We start from the raw sequence: 21,429 nt of genomic DNA on the forward strand, positions 1-21,429 counted from the left end.
AAGGAGCTAACTTTCAACTCAGGTTACTTAGGAAACTTAAACCCTTCCCCCCTGCTCATGACCTCGAGGTTGCAGTACAAGCATTAGTGATCTCAAAGCTGGACTATGGTAGTGCAACACTTTGAGGCCTGCCTAGAGTGAGGACTTCTCCTCTTCGGTATACCCTCAATTCCGCTACTAGGCTATTAACTGGCACAAAAAAATACCACCACATCTCTCTGGACATGCGGGAACTGAATTGGCTTCCATATAAAGCCCAGATACAGTTAAAAATTGCATGCATGGCTCACAAAGCCATCCACTTCAAGACCCCGCTGTACCTCATGCAGAAACTGGAACTCTCTTGAGCCTCCAGAAGCGCCAGCACCCTTTTGCTTAAACCTCAAAAATTCAAGAAAAAAAAGACCTATAACCAAGCCTACTCAGGGATGGCTCAGAGGATCTGGAACTCCCTTTCCCCCGAAGTCAGGGTGAACCCTTCTACTGTCTTCTTCCAAAAAGAGGTCAATGGGCTCCTGATGAAGACATTTCTGCCTTAGCCTGGCACCTTCATAGGAATCTGGGTCCATACCCTTTGACTCTGGCCCAGCCAAGTGGTTCACGATTAGGTCGGACAATTCTAGACTGTGATTTTGCCTGTTGGTGGGTTTACTTTTACCTCACGAGATTGTTGGACAATATCAGACTTTGATTTTGTCACTTTGTTTATTCTGTTTTGTATGCCTGTACCCTTGTGATGCAAAATTTGTATTATACCCTTGTGATACATAATCTGTAAAGTGCTCTGATACCCTTGGTGGTCATGTTCACGCTATATAGAACTTTCAAAATAAATAAAATAACACTCAGGGTTAGCTGCCTCTCCACCAGCCTTTAGAACCATAATAGGGGGTTAGTATTTTGCCAATAAGCAACAACCTCAGGAACAACACCTGGAATGCAATAAGCACTTCCCCCAATGATATCTCAAGAATGTATGGGCTAGTTGCCAGCTACCTGGATATGATCATGGAGAATTTGGGTAATCAAAATATCCTCCAAACTCACATGTTATTTGTGGAATTGAAGGAATTCTTACAAAAAGATTAAATATTAGATGAAAGAGGCCCTAGATCTCGAAAGTTGTTCACCTCAGAGTTCAGGGTTGGCCTCCATACCACTGTAGAGCAAGGTGATAGGATCAAGATTGTTTAATTCAAAGCCCTATGTAGTAAAATCGTAGGATTGATAAATCTAATTGGCAAAGGTGATGTGGGATTACCTCCTTGAAGCAACAAACATAAAGATGCTAAACTTTTTGGGCAAATATTCAGTTAAATAGTCAGCCATGGTGGCTATCATCTCGCTAAAACCACAGTGGTTTACTTCAAACTGAGCGAGTGGATAGTTAACTAGAATCTCTGTATTCCTCCTCACCACCATCTCATCTTCCTCCATAAACTGCTAACTCCCGGACCCTCTTAGTTCCCTTATTGTTGTAAATGTGACTGAGACAGCAGTTGTTTCTCAAAGACATGAAAAAGCCCTGGTTTGGATGAAACCCCTGAAGATAGGTTTCATTCCAATTCTAGTATTTGTGTCACCTATACTAATTTAGTCTCAGATGTGGTTGCTGTTAGAGCCCCGTTTCCAATTACTTGGAAAAAAGTTAAGATTGTCTTTGTTTTGAAAAAAAAGCTGCTGTAATTTCCCCGGCAACTATCATCCTATAAGTCATTAAGACAATATTCAAAAAAAAATTTGTAGGCATAGCTTTTAAGGTTAACTGAGTGGATTGTGATCCATGAAATCTCGAGTCTTCTTCAAGCAGGGTTTAGAACACAAACTGGAACTGTGGACCTCGTTTTCTGATGATTAAATTGAAAATGGTCTATATAAATGGGGTGACCTGTTTGCAGCCTTCATAGAGCTTTGAGTCTCTTTTGATCTGGTCCCCAGAGTGAGGTTATGGGGGTGCTGGCTAGCATGGCCTTTCTAAGTGATATCTTGAAGATTATACACTGACTGCATTAGGATAAGTATGCACAACTACAATGGGGTCCAAAGAGCAAACTCACAAACAAAATAATTGTGAACAAACCAGCTCGCCAAGGCTGTGTTTTGGCCCAACCCTTTTACTTCTTTTTATTATTGTCTGTATTCGTTTTCTATCTTACGGCCCTAATGATACTCCTACTCTTGTCAGCTAAAATGTCTGTTGCTCCTTTTCGCCCTTTATACCCTTCTCATTTTGAAAAAGTTGGCTGGATTACAAGCACTTATGGGTAGGTTATGCTTATTCTGTGAGAACTATAGGCTAGAAAATAACAGACAGAAACCAGAATTTATGGCCCATAACAATATGAAAAATTATAGCGGGACTATCACTTTGGTAGAGAACATTCTTGAGAGAGTTAAAGAATTTGATTACCTAGGTGTCAGATTGTCCACTTCCAACTCATGGGAGTAATACATCTCTAAGAACTCATCCTCTTTTGTCAAGCATAGAGCATAGAGCAATTGCTATAGTGAGGTTGCTAAAAGGACATTCTTTTTTCCAGATTCTCCAGCAATTTAAATATATAATGCTCAAGTAAGAAGTACTGAGCTGGGGTCATTGTGATTTGGCAAAGCTAGGGGTGGCTGACAATCACTTTATAAGGTCCATCTTAAATCTAGACAGCAGTCCTCCCTTACTGCCTGTTAGGCTAGATTACACCCTTAAGCCTGTCACAAAGGTCCCTAGGTTAAAACCTGCTCTCTACGGACTTCGAATCTGGAACACCACTGAGCTAAAGTCATACAGATATGGTCTGAGAGACATTATCAGTTACCCTAATATCCATAAGATCCCTTGGTTAAAACATGTCAAACAGTCTCTGATTAACCTAGGTATGAGTATTTGTTGGTAAGACTCATCATCCATCAGACCTGTCCTGGCTACTGCCAAAAAAAGGTATTGGTCTCCATTCAATAAACAAAGTGAATCATCTAATGCTCTTGGTAATCAGTCCAAAATGTGCTTGCTTTATAAGCATGTGTTTAGGTCTGAGAATGTTTTCGATCATGTCAAACCTGTGTATATGAAATCACTTTATATGAAGTTTAGATATGGTGTTGAGACAATTGCTACTTTTACATCATCCTGGCTGCCCAATGTTGACAAATCAAAGCTATATCCAGTTTGTTGTATTTGAGAAAAATGAGGAACACTTGTTCTTATGCACTTGCTACACTAACCCTAGAGACAAATGGATTGTGCCTATGTGTCAGTCTCTAGAATTAAGGGATCAAGTAAATCAGTGGCGGCCGGCATGGATCGATGGTGGTGGGGTGGGGGTTTAAAGAAAGGAGAAATAAAAAACAAACCTCGGCGCCGCATCTCTCCTCCATAGTCCCTTGCTCTAGCCAAAACAGGAAGCACACCCAGGCCACCCAAGTCAGTGTCAATGCAGTGTTGTGATTAGTCTGAGCGCCATGGTTCAGTGCTCAGCCAGGGAATGAGAACATCGGCATGTTCTCCACACAGGCTGCAGTACAGCCTGGTGAGAGAACTTGCAATGTGCGCATGAATGTTTTGCCGACCCGAGACGGCTGGCCAAAAATTCATGCACACTTACAAAGTGTGCCCAACACTCCTCCCCCTTCTATGAGAGCAGAGCAGCCCCACTCGCAAAGCTGCTGCAGCAGGACAAAAATAAAATGATAATATCATCATTTTATTTTTCCCTTATTTCACTGCTGCATAGAAGTGGGATGACCCTCCTCCACCTCAGTGAAGGAGCCTCCACTGAAGTAAATGCTTTAAGAATTTGCAGAAACGATATCAGTCAGTTGGTGGTTGTTGCAGTTTCCAAGTTTCTGTACCATGCATGGCTGATAAGATCACACACATTTTCTTAAGATTCCTTATTGTTCGCTTGGCCATTTTAGATATTGCCACTGTATATATACATCTCTATCTGCATTTTTTATGTCGATGTATTTTATTATTTGATGTGGCAATAAACTATGTATTTATTGAACTGTCATAAACTGCAGACAAATGCTTCATAACATGGCTGCTGAGAGTACGTACTTCCTACTCTATTAGGAGAGAAACATTTGGAATTAATTAAACTTAAGAGCTATTGTGCAGCAGGAGGAAATCATTCACGTTTTTTCCCTACAACCGGAAGGTAGTATCTTGCAAATGTTTTCAGTTCTTCTGTTGTACCTGACAGTTTAGATCTTTCATGGGTACACGATTCAACTCAAAACCCAGACCTGATCAATTAAACCTGTGGCTTTGGTCTTTTCTGCTATGCTCTTGAATTAGCCTCGTGTCCTCATTTGTGCGCATAGGGTGGGGGTGATTGTTTGCTTTTGTCACTGCTGTTTTTTGTTTCTCATATTTTTTGGACCATATGCAGGTTAGGTAAAGTATTTTCTCATGAACTATTTTGTAGAGTTGTGTTTTCTTTATTAATGTGTAGATTATTTTAATGTCTCCTCACCCTCGGAGGAAGTGAACAGTTCAAACAAAAATGTTAGGTCAATTGAGCAATTCCTTGAGCTTTTCTGCATTTTGTGTTATTAATATCTGGTCATTTTGCGTTTCTTCTATTGTTTATTCATATTTGTGTATTTTCTTTGTGATCCTTTTCAGAATATAACTTGCCTGTTATTTAAGAAGAGAAAGCACACTCATGTATGTAACAAATTTAAGACCCTGATGCGCTAAGATGTGACTTCTCTGCATGATGTTCTTCGGAATTGGCTGGCTATGTTAACAGCCTACAATCACGCGAATTGCCGCAGAGCCTTTATGTGTATAAAAAAAGACACATTTAGCATATTTGGCAGGTTGTTAGAGCTGTTCCTATAGATTCAGATTTGTTTACATTTCACCTCTACAATATGAATTATTTATAAACATTATGACTGTTTCAATTTTCTGTACAAAGAAATGTCCGGATTTTATTAATTTTACAAATCCTTTGAACTTCTATTATTTTACTCTCAGAATATTGTGCCTGTAATAGTGGCTAAATCAATACAAAGGGCACCTGTAGACACTTTAGGGATTGAAAAGCTCTCGAGAAACAGGGTGGACATCAAAATATAATAAATAAAAAGAGACTTTATGTCATTAAGATAAGCCCACAGTGATACTGAGAGTAGTAAGAAGCAATTGCACTTGCAAAGAATTAAATACAAAGTAATGATGTGCTCTGTATTGAGTTAGTTAGCAAATGATGCAAATTGTGCTGAGGGAAACTGCAATAACATATCTAGTGGATATTCAGCCTGTTTTGGTATCTCACAATGGAGAGGATCAATTTCAATCGATGTGAAGTTAGAGAACTGGTGAAATTACCATAGGTGATTTTATATGAAATAATAATAACGTACTACTGTAACCAAAGAAAGGAGCTTGTAAAGTAGTCTGTAAATGTATAGAAGTTCACACTCATCTAAGTATAGGTAATACGGCATGAGCAGCAAAAGAAGTGTGAGGAGGAAAGCATGCACGAATCTCAGAAGGCTGTTCATCATGCTTCCTGTCAATATAGCTGGAGTTCTACACTATGGGGCTCCTTAAAATGTCTGGCAAACGTCTGACCAACATCTAAGTGGAATTGGGACTGGCCAGCAATAGTTGGAGGTCCCACCCACCTAATTATGATGCGACCGCTGTGTAGGCGGTCAGAATCATAATTGTTTGATTGTGGTTTGTGCTGTGGACCGAAATGGGCTTCAGCACAAGCCACAATGGAAAAATGGATGTTTACAAACATCCATGTGGTGCCTTGTACATAGGGCATAGATGTCTGGAGGCCCACAGGGGCCCTCAAAGTCCCATTCTGGCTGCCTTTTCATGGCGGGGAGGCCGAAAAACAAAAGGCAGTCGGAATTGACCCACGTAATACCTATGGAGGTGCCTGAGCAGGCATCACCCCATTGTAGGGTATTACATTCCGACCAATAATGGACGGGCTCCTTGAGCCAGTTGGAAGTGTCAGTCAGTCTCTCCAACCACCGCACATCATAATGCAGTGGTCAGACCAAGGCACCAGATGTCGGATGGACCATTACGACAGGCCGTCGGTGGCGGGCCATCTGGCATCATAATCGGGCCCTATCTGTTAAACTAGATGATTCTCACAAAATTAGTAATTCACCTTAAAAAATAGAATAGGGTGCTGGGAAATAAGTGGTAAAAACAATACTCTGTGCTGCTCGAATTTTTAATTGTTCCTCCTGCTGATACAGCACTAAAAAACTGGCAGACGGTTTGGCTCTTATAATTGATCAGCACTTGGCTCTAACTCAAAGCACAAACGTCCATCAAGTCAATTCCAGGGTCACTTACATTGAATGAAAACAAAAAATACAGAGTCAATGTTAATGTTACTGGAAATGTCTTAGCTAATTCTGAACACACATTTTCAGAATTCTAGTGACTTAAAAGGAAGGAATACTTTAAAAAGTGCCTATGATGAGAACTCTGTTGAAAGAAATGAAAACGTTGCATGGCTGGAAGTTTTCTAAACACCATTGTGCAAACAGCAAGAGCAAAAGCCATATCTACAAAGGAGGGAATTAAAGGAATTGAACAAAAAAGGAAATGGCTTCAAACTGGTTGCAGTACTGCAAACAGGCTCAGGAGAAAAATGCCTCTATGAATTATATCAAAGAAAATACTGCAATTGATCTCACTAAATCAATTAAAAAAAATAACTAGTCAATGAAAGAAAGAAAGCTATTTGCTATTGTTAAAAAACAACTTCTAACAACAGTAAAAAAACAAAAAAGGTAGGCTCACACAATAGAGACAGTGGTTATTACAGAAACACATTGCGTGGCACTACGCCCCCCTACGCTGTAAACAGTAGATCTCTGCCTCCTGAGTGAAACAAGGGTCTAGGTACCATCACCCAGACAAACAAGAATGGCAGAGGCTACTTATGCCCCAAAAAGAACGAGACAACATCTAGGGCAGGGACAAATGCAGGTAGCAATAGCTGCCATACGTGTACTATGCCACTCATTGTTAAAGTTCCTGATATCCTGAGCCAATGTGACGAAAAGAAGGAAGGAACCTAGAAACAGGGTCAATCATGTATCAGCGCTACGGGGGAGACATTTTCCTGCCCTGAGTCCTTTTAATACTGATTTCGGAAATGAGTTCATACCTCACACCTACCACACACGCACACACACACACATACACACACCACACACCCGCACACACACACACACACACACACACACCCACACAAACAGCCACACACACACACACACAGAGCCACACACTCACACACACGCACTCACACACACACACACACACACACACACACACACATATACACACTCAAGACCCTGCACTATTTTGGGGGTTTGGAGCAGATTATTAGTCTATGAAGATCCTCCTCTTTCCTGGCTCTTCTTCTGATGTGTTTTCATCCAAGGAACGAGAAATGAAAGCAGGAATCGATGTTTAGTAATTCACAAGAAGTATATTGGCGGATACATTAACCACATTTTTCCTAATGAAGTAACCTTCTCCCATGCACAATTCACAAGACTTTACAGTGCAAGGCATGCATGAGAAACCACAATTTGCTGTTCCTGCACATCTCTCAATCTTTATTTGGATGTAAACATATGTTCATAGCCAGAGCAGGATTACCTCAAAACCTCTAAGTGCCATAGCAAATGGAGGCACTTCTGCAAGTGAGGGTCACTTTAGTTCAAGTTCACAGATCTATTAAGAGATCTGTTCGAACTCATAGACTGTCTCATATTTACTAGTATGATAGCAACAACCTTGGACTCAACAGTGGGGTAATCAGAATAATGTACCCTCAAAAGTATAGTAAAAAAATCAATAAATCTCCAATGAACTTTTTTGCCACTTTAAAAGCACTAACCCAAAAACTGAATTATAATCATATCTTTAAATTACTCCTGAAGTGGTATACTGTTCTAAATATTATCTGGATCACAATGGATTTCCCCGCTGGAAGCTTTCAGTAGCATTAGAAGCAATTTGCAGTATTAAGAAAAATAGTTTTTTGTTTTATAGAGAGCATCTTTCTGCATATTTTCACCGAGAAATGCATTTTCTCTCAGTCTAGTGACTGCTCACTTTTCAGTACATTCTCTTTAAAAATAATATACCAATTTCCACTGCGCAGCAGTTCCATCCCTTCATTGATCTTCTCAAATGGTAAAGTGTGAGTCACCAGCTCGTCCAGATTAAACTTCTTTGTCATGTAATCAGCCACCAGCTTTGGGCCGCTATCTTTCCGGAAGCCTGGAACATCGAGAAAGATTGACAATAGTAAACAATTTGCAAAGTGGTATGATTCAAAACAATACTCTACATCCCTATTTCCATCAGGACCGCCCCATTGCTACTCCAGTTTAGGAGAGAGTTGAAGACACACCCCTTTAACAAACAATATTTCAGAATACATTTACCATCCACAACCTAGCATCTACATCTCTTACTGGCTAACTTTATGGTCTTCGTTTAGTGTGTGCAGCCTTCCGTGACCTTTTGCCTAGGTTCCTGCTATAGAAATACCCTATACATACAAATATATATAAATATATATGTATATATATATATATATATATATATATATATATATAAATATATATATATATATACAGTCACTGAAAAAACCATAGGTTTCAGCTACATTATAGTTAGGTTTCACACATGTTATAGTTAGCTGGAGATTTTACTCATACAAAACCATTGAAATTCCCCCGTTATGATTAGTTCAGCTAACTATAACTCGCGCGCCTGCAATGCACTGCTGATGACATCACATACTACATCACTCATGACATGGTCAGTGACATCACTTATGACATCACTGATGACATCTCAAATGACATCACTGATGACATCACTGATGACATCATCCTTGTGAAAGAGTGGCAGACCTCCTCTCACCCTAGTATAACCTTTGATACACACATTCAAAAACAGAAAGTAAAATGTTCTAAAGAATGGAGATACCAATACCAATTAGAACAACCTATTCAGTAATTCCTAAATCTACATACACATCCACTCATTCACCAATAGTTCTATGTAGTCACTCATGCATGTACTCACTCATCATATGTACTCATACACCTATACATCCTGTTACACACCTACACTTATACATAGAGATATTCACACATATACTCACACATGGAAATAAACTATCAAACATCCATTTACTTGCATATACAACTCTACACACACTACTACACTTATTTCTACAGAAACGTACACAAACTTACTCTCTTAAACAATCAGTTATAGAAATACATACTTATTTATACAGGAACTCTTCCAATCGGTCACTGTCATATATCTTTACTTATATACATCAATACTCACATATACTAGTTTAAAACATATGTACTTACTCATGAGGACACTATTGAGGCAGTCATTCACTCACTAACACACCAATACATACAATCATCCACCCATACAGTCCTCCACACATAGGGGCCTATTACGATGGCGGATTTCCCGCATCCTCCGGGCCGGCGGAAGCCACCGCCGGCCCGGAGGATGCGGGAAATCCGCCGCGGAGGCTTGAAAGACCCACCGCCAAATTAGGATGGCTGGTGGGTCTTACAATCTGTCCTCCACTTTTCCACTGCGGTCGCCTTCCGACCACGGCGGAAAAGCATTAACATGGCTGGCGGTGTCTATCAGACACCGCCATCCATATTAGGATGGAGTACAAAGTATGCTTTTCCAGGGCGGCTTTTCCGCCGTGGAAAAACATATGGAGCTTCACTTCGGGGGCCCGTTGCGGGCCCCCTGGGTGAAGGGGGGGTGGGGGGCGCACATGGGGGGTACCTATGGTACCCCCCTGCATTTGCGTGGACAAAGCGGCAGGCACCGCGCTGTGCCTGCTGCTTTGTGCACGCAAATGCCGTGCATGCATTTTTAACATTGCGGCGGGTGCAGCTTCAAGTTAAAGATTGAGGATGTGACCGCCAGGGTGATGGTCACATCCTAATTGCACAGGAGGGAGCTCCGCAGGCAATGCAGAGGTTCCCTCCTACTCTATGGTGGCGGACGGACTCAGGTCCATCCGCCATCATAATCGGCCCCATGATGTCTTCAAAACACATACAAACAGTGAGTCAGTCATTCATGCATCTGTGCGGTAAGTAATACCCCCCACCAACCCATACAGACACTCATTCTGATACTCAAAAAAACAACTAATAACCCATATAGACACTCATGTAGCTACTCACTAACCCATGCAGCCACTTATACACAAAGTGGGACACTGATGCAGATATTTAAACATTACTCGCTAATACATGTATTCACTAAGATATACTTAATAAGTCAGTTATACAATCAATTTTACAAAAAAAAACATTTAGACACTTATTTACCCATTTATTCTTCCATCAACATTTAGATATACATATATATATACACAGGTTGCAGCGTGAACAAGGGCTTTTGCAGCTCGAAATGCGTCGCTGGTTCTGTTTCTGTAGTAAATCCATCTGTTGCTGACTTGGTTGGTCCGTTCCTCATTTATGCTGGCGCGGAGGCGGTGTCTGCGAGCGCAGAGCGTGCTGAGGAGGAGCTTTAATTTCATATATATATATATATATATATATAAAAAATATTTATTTATTTTTCAGAAAGACACACATTCACTGGATGATCATCAGTGATGTCATTTGAGATGTCATCAGTGATGTCATGAGTGATGTCACTGACCATGTCATGAGTGATGTAGTATGTGATGTCATCAGCAGTGCTTTGCGGGCGCATGAGTTATAGTTAGCAGAACTAACTATAACGGGGGACTTTCAATGGTTTTGTATGAGTGAAATCTCCAGCTAACTTTAACATGTGTGAAACCTATGTTTTTTCAGTGAATTTGCAAGGTTTTTTTAAATGCTAATTCCTAACTATAACGTGGCTGAAACCTATGGTTTTTTCAGTGAATTTCAAAGGTTTAGTAAATGATAATTTTTAAAAGTATAAATTATTACATTTCTTTCTTTTTATACTAATTTCTTACATTTTTATTAAAAATATTTATATTTATTTATTTTTTTAATTACATTTTATATTCTTAATGTAAAATAATAACAAAACTAAATCCTATTTTTTTTTATATAAAATATTTTTTTTCCATTGTTTCCATTTAAAATCTTTATAATTCCTTTTTCATATTTTTTTGGGTAATCGCACCGTACGCGTACAGTGATCGCACCACACTTTGTACGGCAAACTCTGCACATAGCCGCATACTTGTTGCAGATACGCTTTGACCTTGCGCATCGCATCAACGCTTCTGCGTGACGTAATATACGGCGCCCAGTAAGCGTACGGCGCAAAAGTTTCTAATTGTTCAAAAACATATATTTATGTATTTAATGTACATATTAAGGGAAGACAGTATCTAAGACAATCATGAAAATAGTTTTTTAAAACTTTTAATAAGCGATTATTACTTTTAAAAGCAATTACGCAAATCGCAGATGTACGTCGTACATACTCGCATCTTAAGAGCACCGTAAGAGCACTGTAAGCGTACGCAAAGTCAGGTGACCATAAAGGGAGAGTTTTGATTGGTTCATAATAATTCCTATTCCAACTGTTGAAAGACCCCTCTCATTTTGATCATCCTACTTCGACTTTCCTAGGAAAAACATCTATTCTGTGGAGCTGTAGTCTTTTACAACCAAACTCTACAATGGCTGCTCTTTTTGAGACTTCATCAGTACATTGCTCTAAGGAAGATTTTGTTACTGAGCCACCTCAGGAAAAGAGAATAGAAGCTTTCATTTGGAAGTTTTCTTCATTTCCGGAGGGACAGAAAAAGGTGAATGTAACGAAAGTAACATGCAAGATCTGTGAGGTTACACTTTCCAGGGCTGACCCCACTAAAAAGTACTCTTTCGGGACAGCCTCAATGGTTGGCCATGTCAAAATTTTGCATCCAAATAATTATGGATGGATGGCAACGCAAAGATTCCAAGAGAACCCTCAACCTGCAGTTCCTTCTCCCTCAACTGCACCACCACCTCCTCCGAGCAGTCCACATCCTATTATTGTGCCTCAGTTTGCAGATCTTACAATTCATTGTAAATTTTGCAGAGAACTCCTTTGTTACGGTAAGCAGTCTATTCACCTCATTGTGAAGAGCAAAGAAGAGCACCGTTGCCCAAAACAATAATATTTTTTTTTCTTTTTTCTTCCTGTTCCACAGTTTTTTTGTTTCCAGTTTCATTTTTTGGTTTTAAAAAAAAGAAACTAAAAACTTGCTGAAAAAATACAAAAAAATAGAAAACTAAAAAGAAAAAACCCCACTTCTTTTCAGAACTACCTCCACTGGCTTAAAAAATAACTATATTTCTATATTAGTGTGTAAAACTTTGTCAGAATGAATGTGTACTGCGTAAATGAACGAATGAATTAGTAGTGTATGGTGAATGCGAAAGTGCAGAACTATAAGAGAGTGCTACAGCATAAATGTATAAGGTGTTTACCTATACTATACTGCAGTACCTCCGAAGCACTTCAATGTAACACATCCATATGAATATGTTAGAAGTCTATACTTCAATTTGCACCGCTAGTGAAACTGCCTGGGTGAATTTGTATGTGTTAGGAGCGAATTTACAACCCCTTGTACCTCTTTTACACATCTTTTCTGTCACTTTTGTGATGCAGCGGTGTTGCAAAAGATGTACCATAGTACCTGATATTTACAATGTAATGCATATGGAAGGTGCATCACATTCTAAAGCCCTGCGCCAGAAAGAGACTTTTCTGCACAGAGAGGGGAGGGGGAGGGAGTGGAGGTGTTCTAGCATAGGAATACCTCCTAAAAGTGACTGAGTGAAATCTATAATATTTAATTCAGTCACTTTTATGCCTATGCTATGTCAAAACCCTGCACCTGCTTGAAACAGGTTTAAGGATTGACACAGCTTTGTGAGCATAGAACCCCAAGAGCATTGCTGGAGCTGCGTTGCACTTGGAACACAAGTCAAGCAATGCATTACCTTCACAACACAAATACATCACATATCTGTGTCATTTTTGCTCCATAATACACTAAATTGTAAATATGGTGCATCCATTGTGCTGACATCACAGTGCACAATAACTGCCTTATCTCTGGGAATGTACCACTTATTGTACATCTGCTGATTACTGTTTGAATGTAGTGAATGGATTACTACACACTAATCAATGAGTCACTACAAAACTATAACAGGAATGACAGAGTGTTTGGTGGAAGTGTAAGGATAGAGACTGGGGAATTCAAAATATAAAAGGTAAATTTGCAGGTGCATAAAACAGTACATGCACAGTACATAGGAGTTTGAAGCAGTCCATGTACTGAGGCCTACTTTGCTCCATAAATACTTGGGTACTGACTGCATGATTACAGTTCTGCAAAGAGAGTGCATGACTGAATTTATAAAAGCTTCAGTTTTACCACAGTACATATATAAGGAAATACTGCTGAATGGCTCACTACAATATTGAAACAGTAAAGTGAGAGTGATTGTGAAAGTCTAATGATACAGACTGGACAATTGAATGTATAAAAAACAAATGTGCAGCTACATAGCATAGTGCATGAATACTCTATACAGGTTTAAAGCAGTACATGGCCTAAGGCCTACTTTGCACCAAGATTACTTGAGTACTGACTGGATAATTACAGTTCTGCAAGGAGAGTGTCTGAATTTAGAAGAGTTTCATTTTTAGCACAGTGCATACATTAAGGCATTCTTCTGAATACTTCACTACAATACTGAATCAGCAATCACAAAGAGTTTACTGGAAGTGTAAGAATATAGAATGGATAATAAAAGCTATAAAAAACAAGTTTCCCATGCATAGAAGACTGCATGCATAGTGTATAGTAGAAATGTACAGCAGCTTCACTTTTAGAACAGTGTATACATAAACACATACTACTGAATGGCTCACTACAATACTAAAATAGCAGTACCAAAATGTTTGGAGGAAGTGTAAATATACAGACTAGGCAATTGAAAGTTTAAAAGCAAAGTCTACAGGTGCATAGAAAAGGGCATTCATTATTTAATAACCTTCCCAAAGCCCCAAGCGCCAGCACACCTTTCCGAGGGTAGGATTACGATTTACAAATGCTAGCGTTTTTTAAATTAAGAACCATAAAAATAACAAATATTATACCTTTTTTTGTTCATTTTTTTATACGTCTTCTATATAGATGCTTTTAATCATGAAAATGCAAAGAACACATTTTACAGAGTAACACTTTTTAAACTCTCCAACGTATGTAGATAATAATACCTTATATGTGTTACTATCAAAATCAAAACCTTTACAGCTTCACAGTTTGAAACTTTTCCGAACACGTGCAGACGAAAAACAGTTAAAACGTGAGCACGTGTAAACTGCAAAACGTGCCATCTACATAGGCGGAGCCACATCTTCCTTCCATAGACTACTAAACAACAAAAAACTATATAAACCACACCTACTGTGCAATTAGTTTTGTTTTCCCGAGTTATTTCTGAATCGCCAATCTCTGTTGCAGGTTCCGTTCTCTAGCATCGGATCCTCTTTTTACGTCAACAAACATATTCCGAAGTTGTACGTTGTTTCAAGATGGCATAGGCATAGTACTTAGTTATAAATTGTGACTATTTGTCAATATTTAAACCTTTATATGTAGAAAAAAAATTTATTGCATATTTTTCCGCTTTTTCTCAGTAACGTCAGCAGCTTGTTCCTAGAAACAGATATATTATAACAAATATTACTCCTTTTCTGGCTCATTTTACCTTATATATAGTGACTTTTATATTATAATGTTGATACTGTACTTCGCTCGGGAGGTGTTGCTAACCCTTCGACGCAAACCCTAAACATTTACAATCAACATGACAATGATACACTTGTTATTCTGTTTTTCCCTAGAGATCACATACCGTTAATATGTATATTATAACATTAACAGTCTTAGTGATCGTAGCGGAATTCACAATCCGTCGTCACAAACAGTAGTGATAAGTAAGCAACGTTACCGGCTTGTGGCTTTCAGTCTATTTTCCCCTTGTGATCATATGCTGTGAGAATATATACATATTATTATTCTCACCGTCATGACCTCAGAGGAGTTTATGACCAGTCGCCACGAAGATCTAATTTTTTCACCTCCCGGAGAAAAGAAGTTCAGTAAATAATTACCGCTCGAAACTATTTCATTATGGATGTTCTGTTAAATACATAACTTTATTTTCCTTTTCTTTTTACTGTCACAATGGTGTCAATCGTTATATTATAATAGATTGTCCTATTGCTACAGAAGAGGAATGGGAGATTTTTCAGCGCCATCTGTAATATAATTATCAAATATTTATAAAAACTTGATCAGATATTTTTATATATATTAAAATATAGCTATCATGCATACTTTGTTACTTTAAATATTTAATAAACCCTACATTTCTGAATGTTATTTTCTAATTTCTATTCTTATTTGCGATTCCTATTCACCTTCTCCCTAAAGAATATATAGGACCTGTACTTTATATTATAAGAGTAGCATTCTATATATTCTTTGCTGAGTATGTGATTTATTAGCGGAACAGTCTGCAACTTGTAAACACTACGACAGCACATTTCTGAATTGTATAGAATACAAATTTAAAAAATATTAATGCATGCAAACTATGTAATATGAAACAATTTAGATTTTACTGTTTTACTTGTTCCCTTGATCTGAGATAATGTAGTGCGGGAGTGTTTGTTGTAGCACTTCTACTTTATCTAAAAGTAACTGATGCCCTCTTACATCAACAAGAATGTGGGGCAACACTTTTACGAACTGTAGCACAAAAATGAACTGTATAGCCACGTTTAACTGATATTTTTATTAAATTCCATTTTTGATTGTCACCCCTTTCATATATACTGCGACAGTTTCTGAAGAAAGTTTATTTGTATTTGCTTAATAAAAACTGTTTCAAACCACATTATAAGTAAATAGTACTACTAAGAAGTATGTCCCCTACAAACTTGATAAAAGAAAACAGCGCAAGACACTATTATTTTTCCGCCGTGATTTATACACCACACGGCAATTATATAAATGGCCCTTGAAACATATATTAAAAATTGTTTACCTCATAATTCCTCTCCGCCACCTTATGGGTACTGTACACAGTTAATAGTTTTCCTAACCTGCCCTCTACTACTTTCTTTCCCCATACTCCTTTGGAAAATGCATCACAATATCACTAACAACAGTGAACCGTCCCCACCCAATAAGGAGCAAACTTGTGTTCGGAACACTTTAGCCAATAAAATGTCCATCTTGTTCCAAAGACGAGAAAGGAATGACTGCTAAGCCTTCTACTTTTAATACTTTACAGCCAATGAACATTAAACTTCGCGAAGTCCCGCTTGTAGCACGTTACCCTAATACTCCCCGAACAGGAAGGAATCCTTAATAAAACTTTTCCACCAACTTCTTCTACGACTAACGGTTACTATGAAAAAAATAAATATAAATCTCCAGCACAGTAAGTATTTTAATTAGCAACATATTGTGATGAACTTCTAACCTCTGTACTCACGCAACTGATCCATGAACTGTTACTATGGTAACAGGCAGACAAGTAGTGGCTGTACAAAAAAACGTTATATTTACCTTGGATCCTCTACAAGACAGAAACAAAACCAAAATACCACATTTGCAACCCTTTTGCACAGTTTTTCTAATAAAAAGAGGCCCCGGGGGTGGGGAGAGGGATCGAGTGGAGGGGAAAGCGGTCCCCGGAACTCCGGAAGGCCATGAGACCCCCGCATACATATAGTTAAAGATCCGGGGGTTGCTATCCCCGCACAGGGAAGACCCTCTAGGCCCCCCAATATGAAAAACAAATTGCCCCAGAGATTTGAACCCCCCCCCGGAGGCTAATTAACAATAAAGCGGGCTTCGCGTTTTTTTTCTATTTCGCCCAAAACGCGTACCCAGCGTTTAAAAAATATATATATATATATATATCCCACGTGACGTCATATACGGCGCCCCGTACACGTATTCCACGTAAGATTCTAATTGTTCAAAAATATATATTTATGTATTTAATGTACGTATTAAGAGAAGACATTAACTGGGATAATCATAAAAATAGTTTTTTAAAACTTTAAAAAAGTGAATATTACTTTTAAAATCAATTACGGAAATATTGCACGTACGTCGTAAGAGTAAAGATAGGTTGATGACTTATACATTTTATAAAACAATATAGCACTGCACACTTAAGAAGAAAAGTCAACACAATTATTGACCCCTCTCCCAACATTTAAAAGCCATTATATGGGATAATCATAAAAATGGTTTTTTAAAACTTTAAAAAAGCGAATATTACTTTTAAAATCAATGACGGAAATATTGCACATACGTCGTAAGAGTAAAGATAGTTTGAAGACTTATACATTTTATAAAACAATATAGCACTGCACACTAAAGAAGAAAAGTCAACACAATTATTGACCCCTCTCCCAACATTTAAAAGCCCCTGGGGGAGGTGGTAAATTAATCGAGACTGAATACGTTAGTACATCCTACTGTGCTTACGCTACCAGGAAAACACAACAACAGTAAAAAGCCCAGAATTCCATTGTAGTGATTTCTTAGTTGCCAGTCTACTTGTCAGATCGACACACACTCTCTCATGGCTGGTATACACCCACACCACACCTATCCAGCACATCCGTCACTACACATGTGACCCTATGTATAAAAAAGACAGGGCGCACGTGTTCTACGCCATTTTAGAGTTGTTCCCAAAGTACCGAACAAGGGGCCCACTACTACATGCGTTGCCTCTTTGGTCACTGAGTTAGTGGTGCCCAAAGCACTGAGCGGGTGAACAACCTGAAATGATAATGATGGGAGCACGAGTATGTCATTAGCCATATACATTTACCATCCATGATAAAAGCATAAGCATAATAATGGCTTCCTGGTGACAGACATGCGTTGTAATGGCTGTGGCTTATGTGCTTCAAATGACTTTTTACGTATATGTGTGACCAAGTCTGATAACATCGGAGGCCAAAGACAAACACAAGACATTTCATCGATCACAGACAAGATAGGCGGAGGGTAAAATGAAAGTAACAGATATAAAAAAACACAGGAAAACTACTAAAATAGCGGAGGACGGAGTATGTAATCAATGTTTGGCACCTCCGCAATATGATTATTAATATATTACAAAAGTATAGGAGCAATTGACACACACGGCCCGGGAAAAGAAAGCGGCAAATTTAATACCTGAAATGAGGACAGCTTTGCTTGGCGAACTTAAGGAAAAAGAAAGAAACATGGTCTTGGAAATAAGGCTGCTCATGCATAGAGAGTACAAGAGGTGAACAAAAAAAACGGAAAGTTTCACATACTATCATAGGAATATAGCTCTTTTTTTCACTAGTAAAGTTAGTTCTCAAAAAGAACTGTGGGGCGTATTATCAAACCTGGGCGATAAAATTATTGCTGCTTTATCGGCAGGAAACTGCCGATAAAGTGGCGATAATGGGCTTCATAATATGCACTATGGAATTCCAATCGAAGCTCATGTTCGATGTCCTTCACATCTAACATGAGCTTCGATTGGAATTCCACTTTATCAGCAGTTTCCTGCCGATAAAGAGGCGATAATTGTATCGCCCAGGCTTGATAATATGGCCCTGTTTTTTTAGCCCCAATGCCCCCACGATCCTCCCCGCGTCCTTCGAGAGCCGGCATTGCTTTGTCAGAGAGAGCAGCTTACATGCTGCTCTCTCTATCGAAAACCAATCTGCTTTCCTACTTGAAAGAGAGACCAGATTAACTTGCTCTCTCTTTCAAATAGGAAAGCGGTTTGCTGTGGTAAAGTTCAAGTTCAAGTTCGAAATTTGTATAGCGCACTACTCACCCAGAGGGTCTCAAGGCGCTTGAGGGAGGTGTGTATTTTACTTATCGAATATCCAAGTCTTTAGTTGTTTTCTGAAGGCGGGGTGGTTCCGAGTGAGGCGGAGGTGGGTGGGGAGAGAGTTCCAGGTTTTGGCCGCTAAGTATGAGAAGGATCTCCCTCCCATGGTGGATCTATGGATGCGTGGGATTGTGGCGAGGGCTTGATTGGACGATCGTAGTTGGCGGGAGGGGGTGTAAAAGGACAGGCGTGTGTTGAGGCAATCGGGTCCTAAGTTGTAGAGGGCTTTGTGTGCGTGGGTGAGGAGGCGGAACGTTATTCTCTTGTTGACGGGGAGCCAGTGTAGGTCTTTAAGGTGGCCGGAAATGTGAGCTTGGTGGGGGATGTCAAGTATGAGTCTGGCTGAGGCGTTTTGGATGCGTTGGAGTTTTTTCTGTAGTTTGGCTGTGGTTCCGGCGTAAAGGGTGTTTCCATAGTCCAGTCAGCTAGTGACCAGTGCGTGCGTGACCGTCTTTCTAGTTTCGGAAGGGATCCAGCGGAAGATTTTTTTGAGCATGCGTAGGATGTTGAAGCAGGATGACGTGACGGCGTTGACTTGTCTTGTCATCGAGAGGGAGGAGTCTAGGATGAAACCCAGGTTCCGAGCGTGGTCCGTGGGGATGGGAGCTGTTCCCAAGGCCGGAGGCCACCATGAGTTGTCCCAGGCGGAGGGAGATGAGCCTAAGATGAGGACTTCAGTTTTGTCCGAATTTAGTTTTAGACGGCTGTTCTTCATCCATTCAGCTACTTCTTTCATTCCTTCGTGTAAGTTTGTTTTGGCGGTGTTTGGGTCTTTGGTGAGGGAGAGGATCAGTTGGGTGTCATCTGCGTAAGAAATGATGTTGAGGTTGTGGTGGCGTGCTATGGTTGCCAGGGGACTCATGTATACGTTGAAGAGGGTGGGGCTGAGAGATGATCCTTGGGGATGAAAGTGGGAACAGCAACGCTCCCACCCTACCACAGCAAACAGCAGTGTCCAGGGGGTAGGCACCCCGAGACACTGCAGGAGCCGGCCCTAGGAAATGGTGGTCCCCATGGTCATCAAGGGCTCCAGGAGGGGGGCCGTGTGACCCCCTCCCAACATTAAAAAGCCCCGGGGGTTGCAGGTCCCTGGGACTGAAAGGTAATTTTACATATTACTGCCCCAGGAAGGTAGCGGTCCCCGGGGCGTCTACAGGGGGAGGGGGAGCTGAAAACATACTTTAAAAAAAAAACCCTGAGGGGGTGGCGGTCCCCGGGGCTGCGGGGGCCTTAAAAGCCCCCCTTTATGGATAAAAATTGCCCCTGAGATTTGGCCCCCCATGAGGCTAATTAAGAATAAAACGTATTTCTAGTTTTTTTTACCTATACGTGTACCCCGCGATTTCTTATTTTATTTTATTTTTTTAAATTGGGAGCCTAAAAATCCATGTGGGACCCCCTAAGCAGGCCTAGAAGATCAGGATCTTTCTACACTGCCCCCTTTCCTTTTTTTTCAACTTTGTTGTACTGTTCTTGTGATTCGCTTCTACCGAGGCACAAGATGGCGGCCAACACTTCCTGGTTTGGAGTGTTGACAGACAGTTGACATCCAATCAGCAAGCAGTTCGTGCTCGTAATTGTACGGATTTTGGTACGCGTGCTGTACTTCGTCTCTAGATATCACTATGATTTTACTTTTGATTTTCTCAGGAACTACTGAACGGATTTAGACCATTTAACAAAAAGCACAATCTGCGAACCGAACTCTACCTCTCTGCCAAATTTGGTGTAATTCTGTTCAGCCGTTCGGGCTGTAGCCCTGGCTAAAGGTCCCTATGGAAAATTGTATGGGGAAAACACGTTTTGGGACCCCCCTTTTTTCTCGGCCCCCACTTCACGAATCACCCCCAAACTTTCAGGGAAGGAGCGGGGCCGAGCAGGCCATTTTCTTGCAGAAATTCGCGAAGATTCGTCCACCGGCGCCAAAGTTATTCCAAAAAGAATGTTGTGGATTTCCTATGGAAAGTAGGTCCTAACTATAACTACCTACTGGCGGTTGCCAGTAGGTAATATATATATACACACACACACATGGGGCCCATTCACAAAGGTAAAGTTAGATGAAAGTTTAACTTTGCGCCTTTCGGTATTCAAAAAGGCATTTCCTACTCTTGGCTGCATTGAACAAATTATATTAAATTCTTTCTCTTAAGCAATGCTTAACATGTGTTAGTGATTGCTGGTGGTGAGCATCAGCACTCATTTTTTTGGGGACGTGGAAATATTTGTCAACATCAGTCTATGACCCAGAAAAAAGGAATATAAAGGAGGAAGAGAAAGATAGGAAAACAGTGACAAAAGAAGAAAGCAGGAGCAGGCTGCAAAGAAAAAACATGTACCTGTGGATTTATATTCTTGCAAATTAAGCACTACTTCAAAGTGTTAGTGGTCTAATAAGCCTCCAGGGCA

The 21,429-nt window shown here is 39.9% G+C and overlaps 1 protein-coding gene across 1 annotated transcript in view; it reads right to left on the reverse strand.

Moving 5' to 3' along the window:
- LOC144818541 (alcohol dehydrogenase 1-like) overlaps nt 1-21,429 on the reverse strand; it is a 444,364-nt gene that overhangs the window by 39,416 nt on the left and 383,519 nt on the right. The window contains exon 8 of the mRNA XM_078676060.1: nt 8,146-8,281. Coding sequence (XP_078532186.1) covers nt 8,146-8,281 — 136 coding nt within the window. The remainder of the gene's footprint in view (nt 1-8,145; nt 8,282-21,429) is intronic.

This window comes from Lissotriton helveticus, chromosome 2_1 (genome assembly GCF_964261635.1).
Source record: "Lissotriton helveticus chromosome 2_1, aLisHel1.1, whole genome shotgun sequence".
Classification (NCBI taxonomy): domain Eukaryota; kingdom Metazoa; phylum Chordata; class Amphibia; order Caudata; family Salamandridae; genus Lissotriton; species Lissotriton helveticus.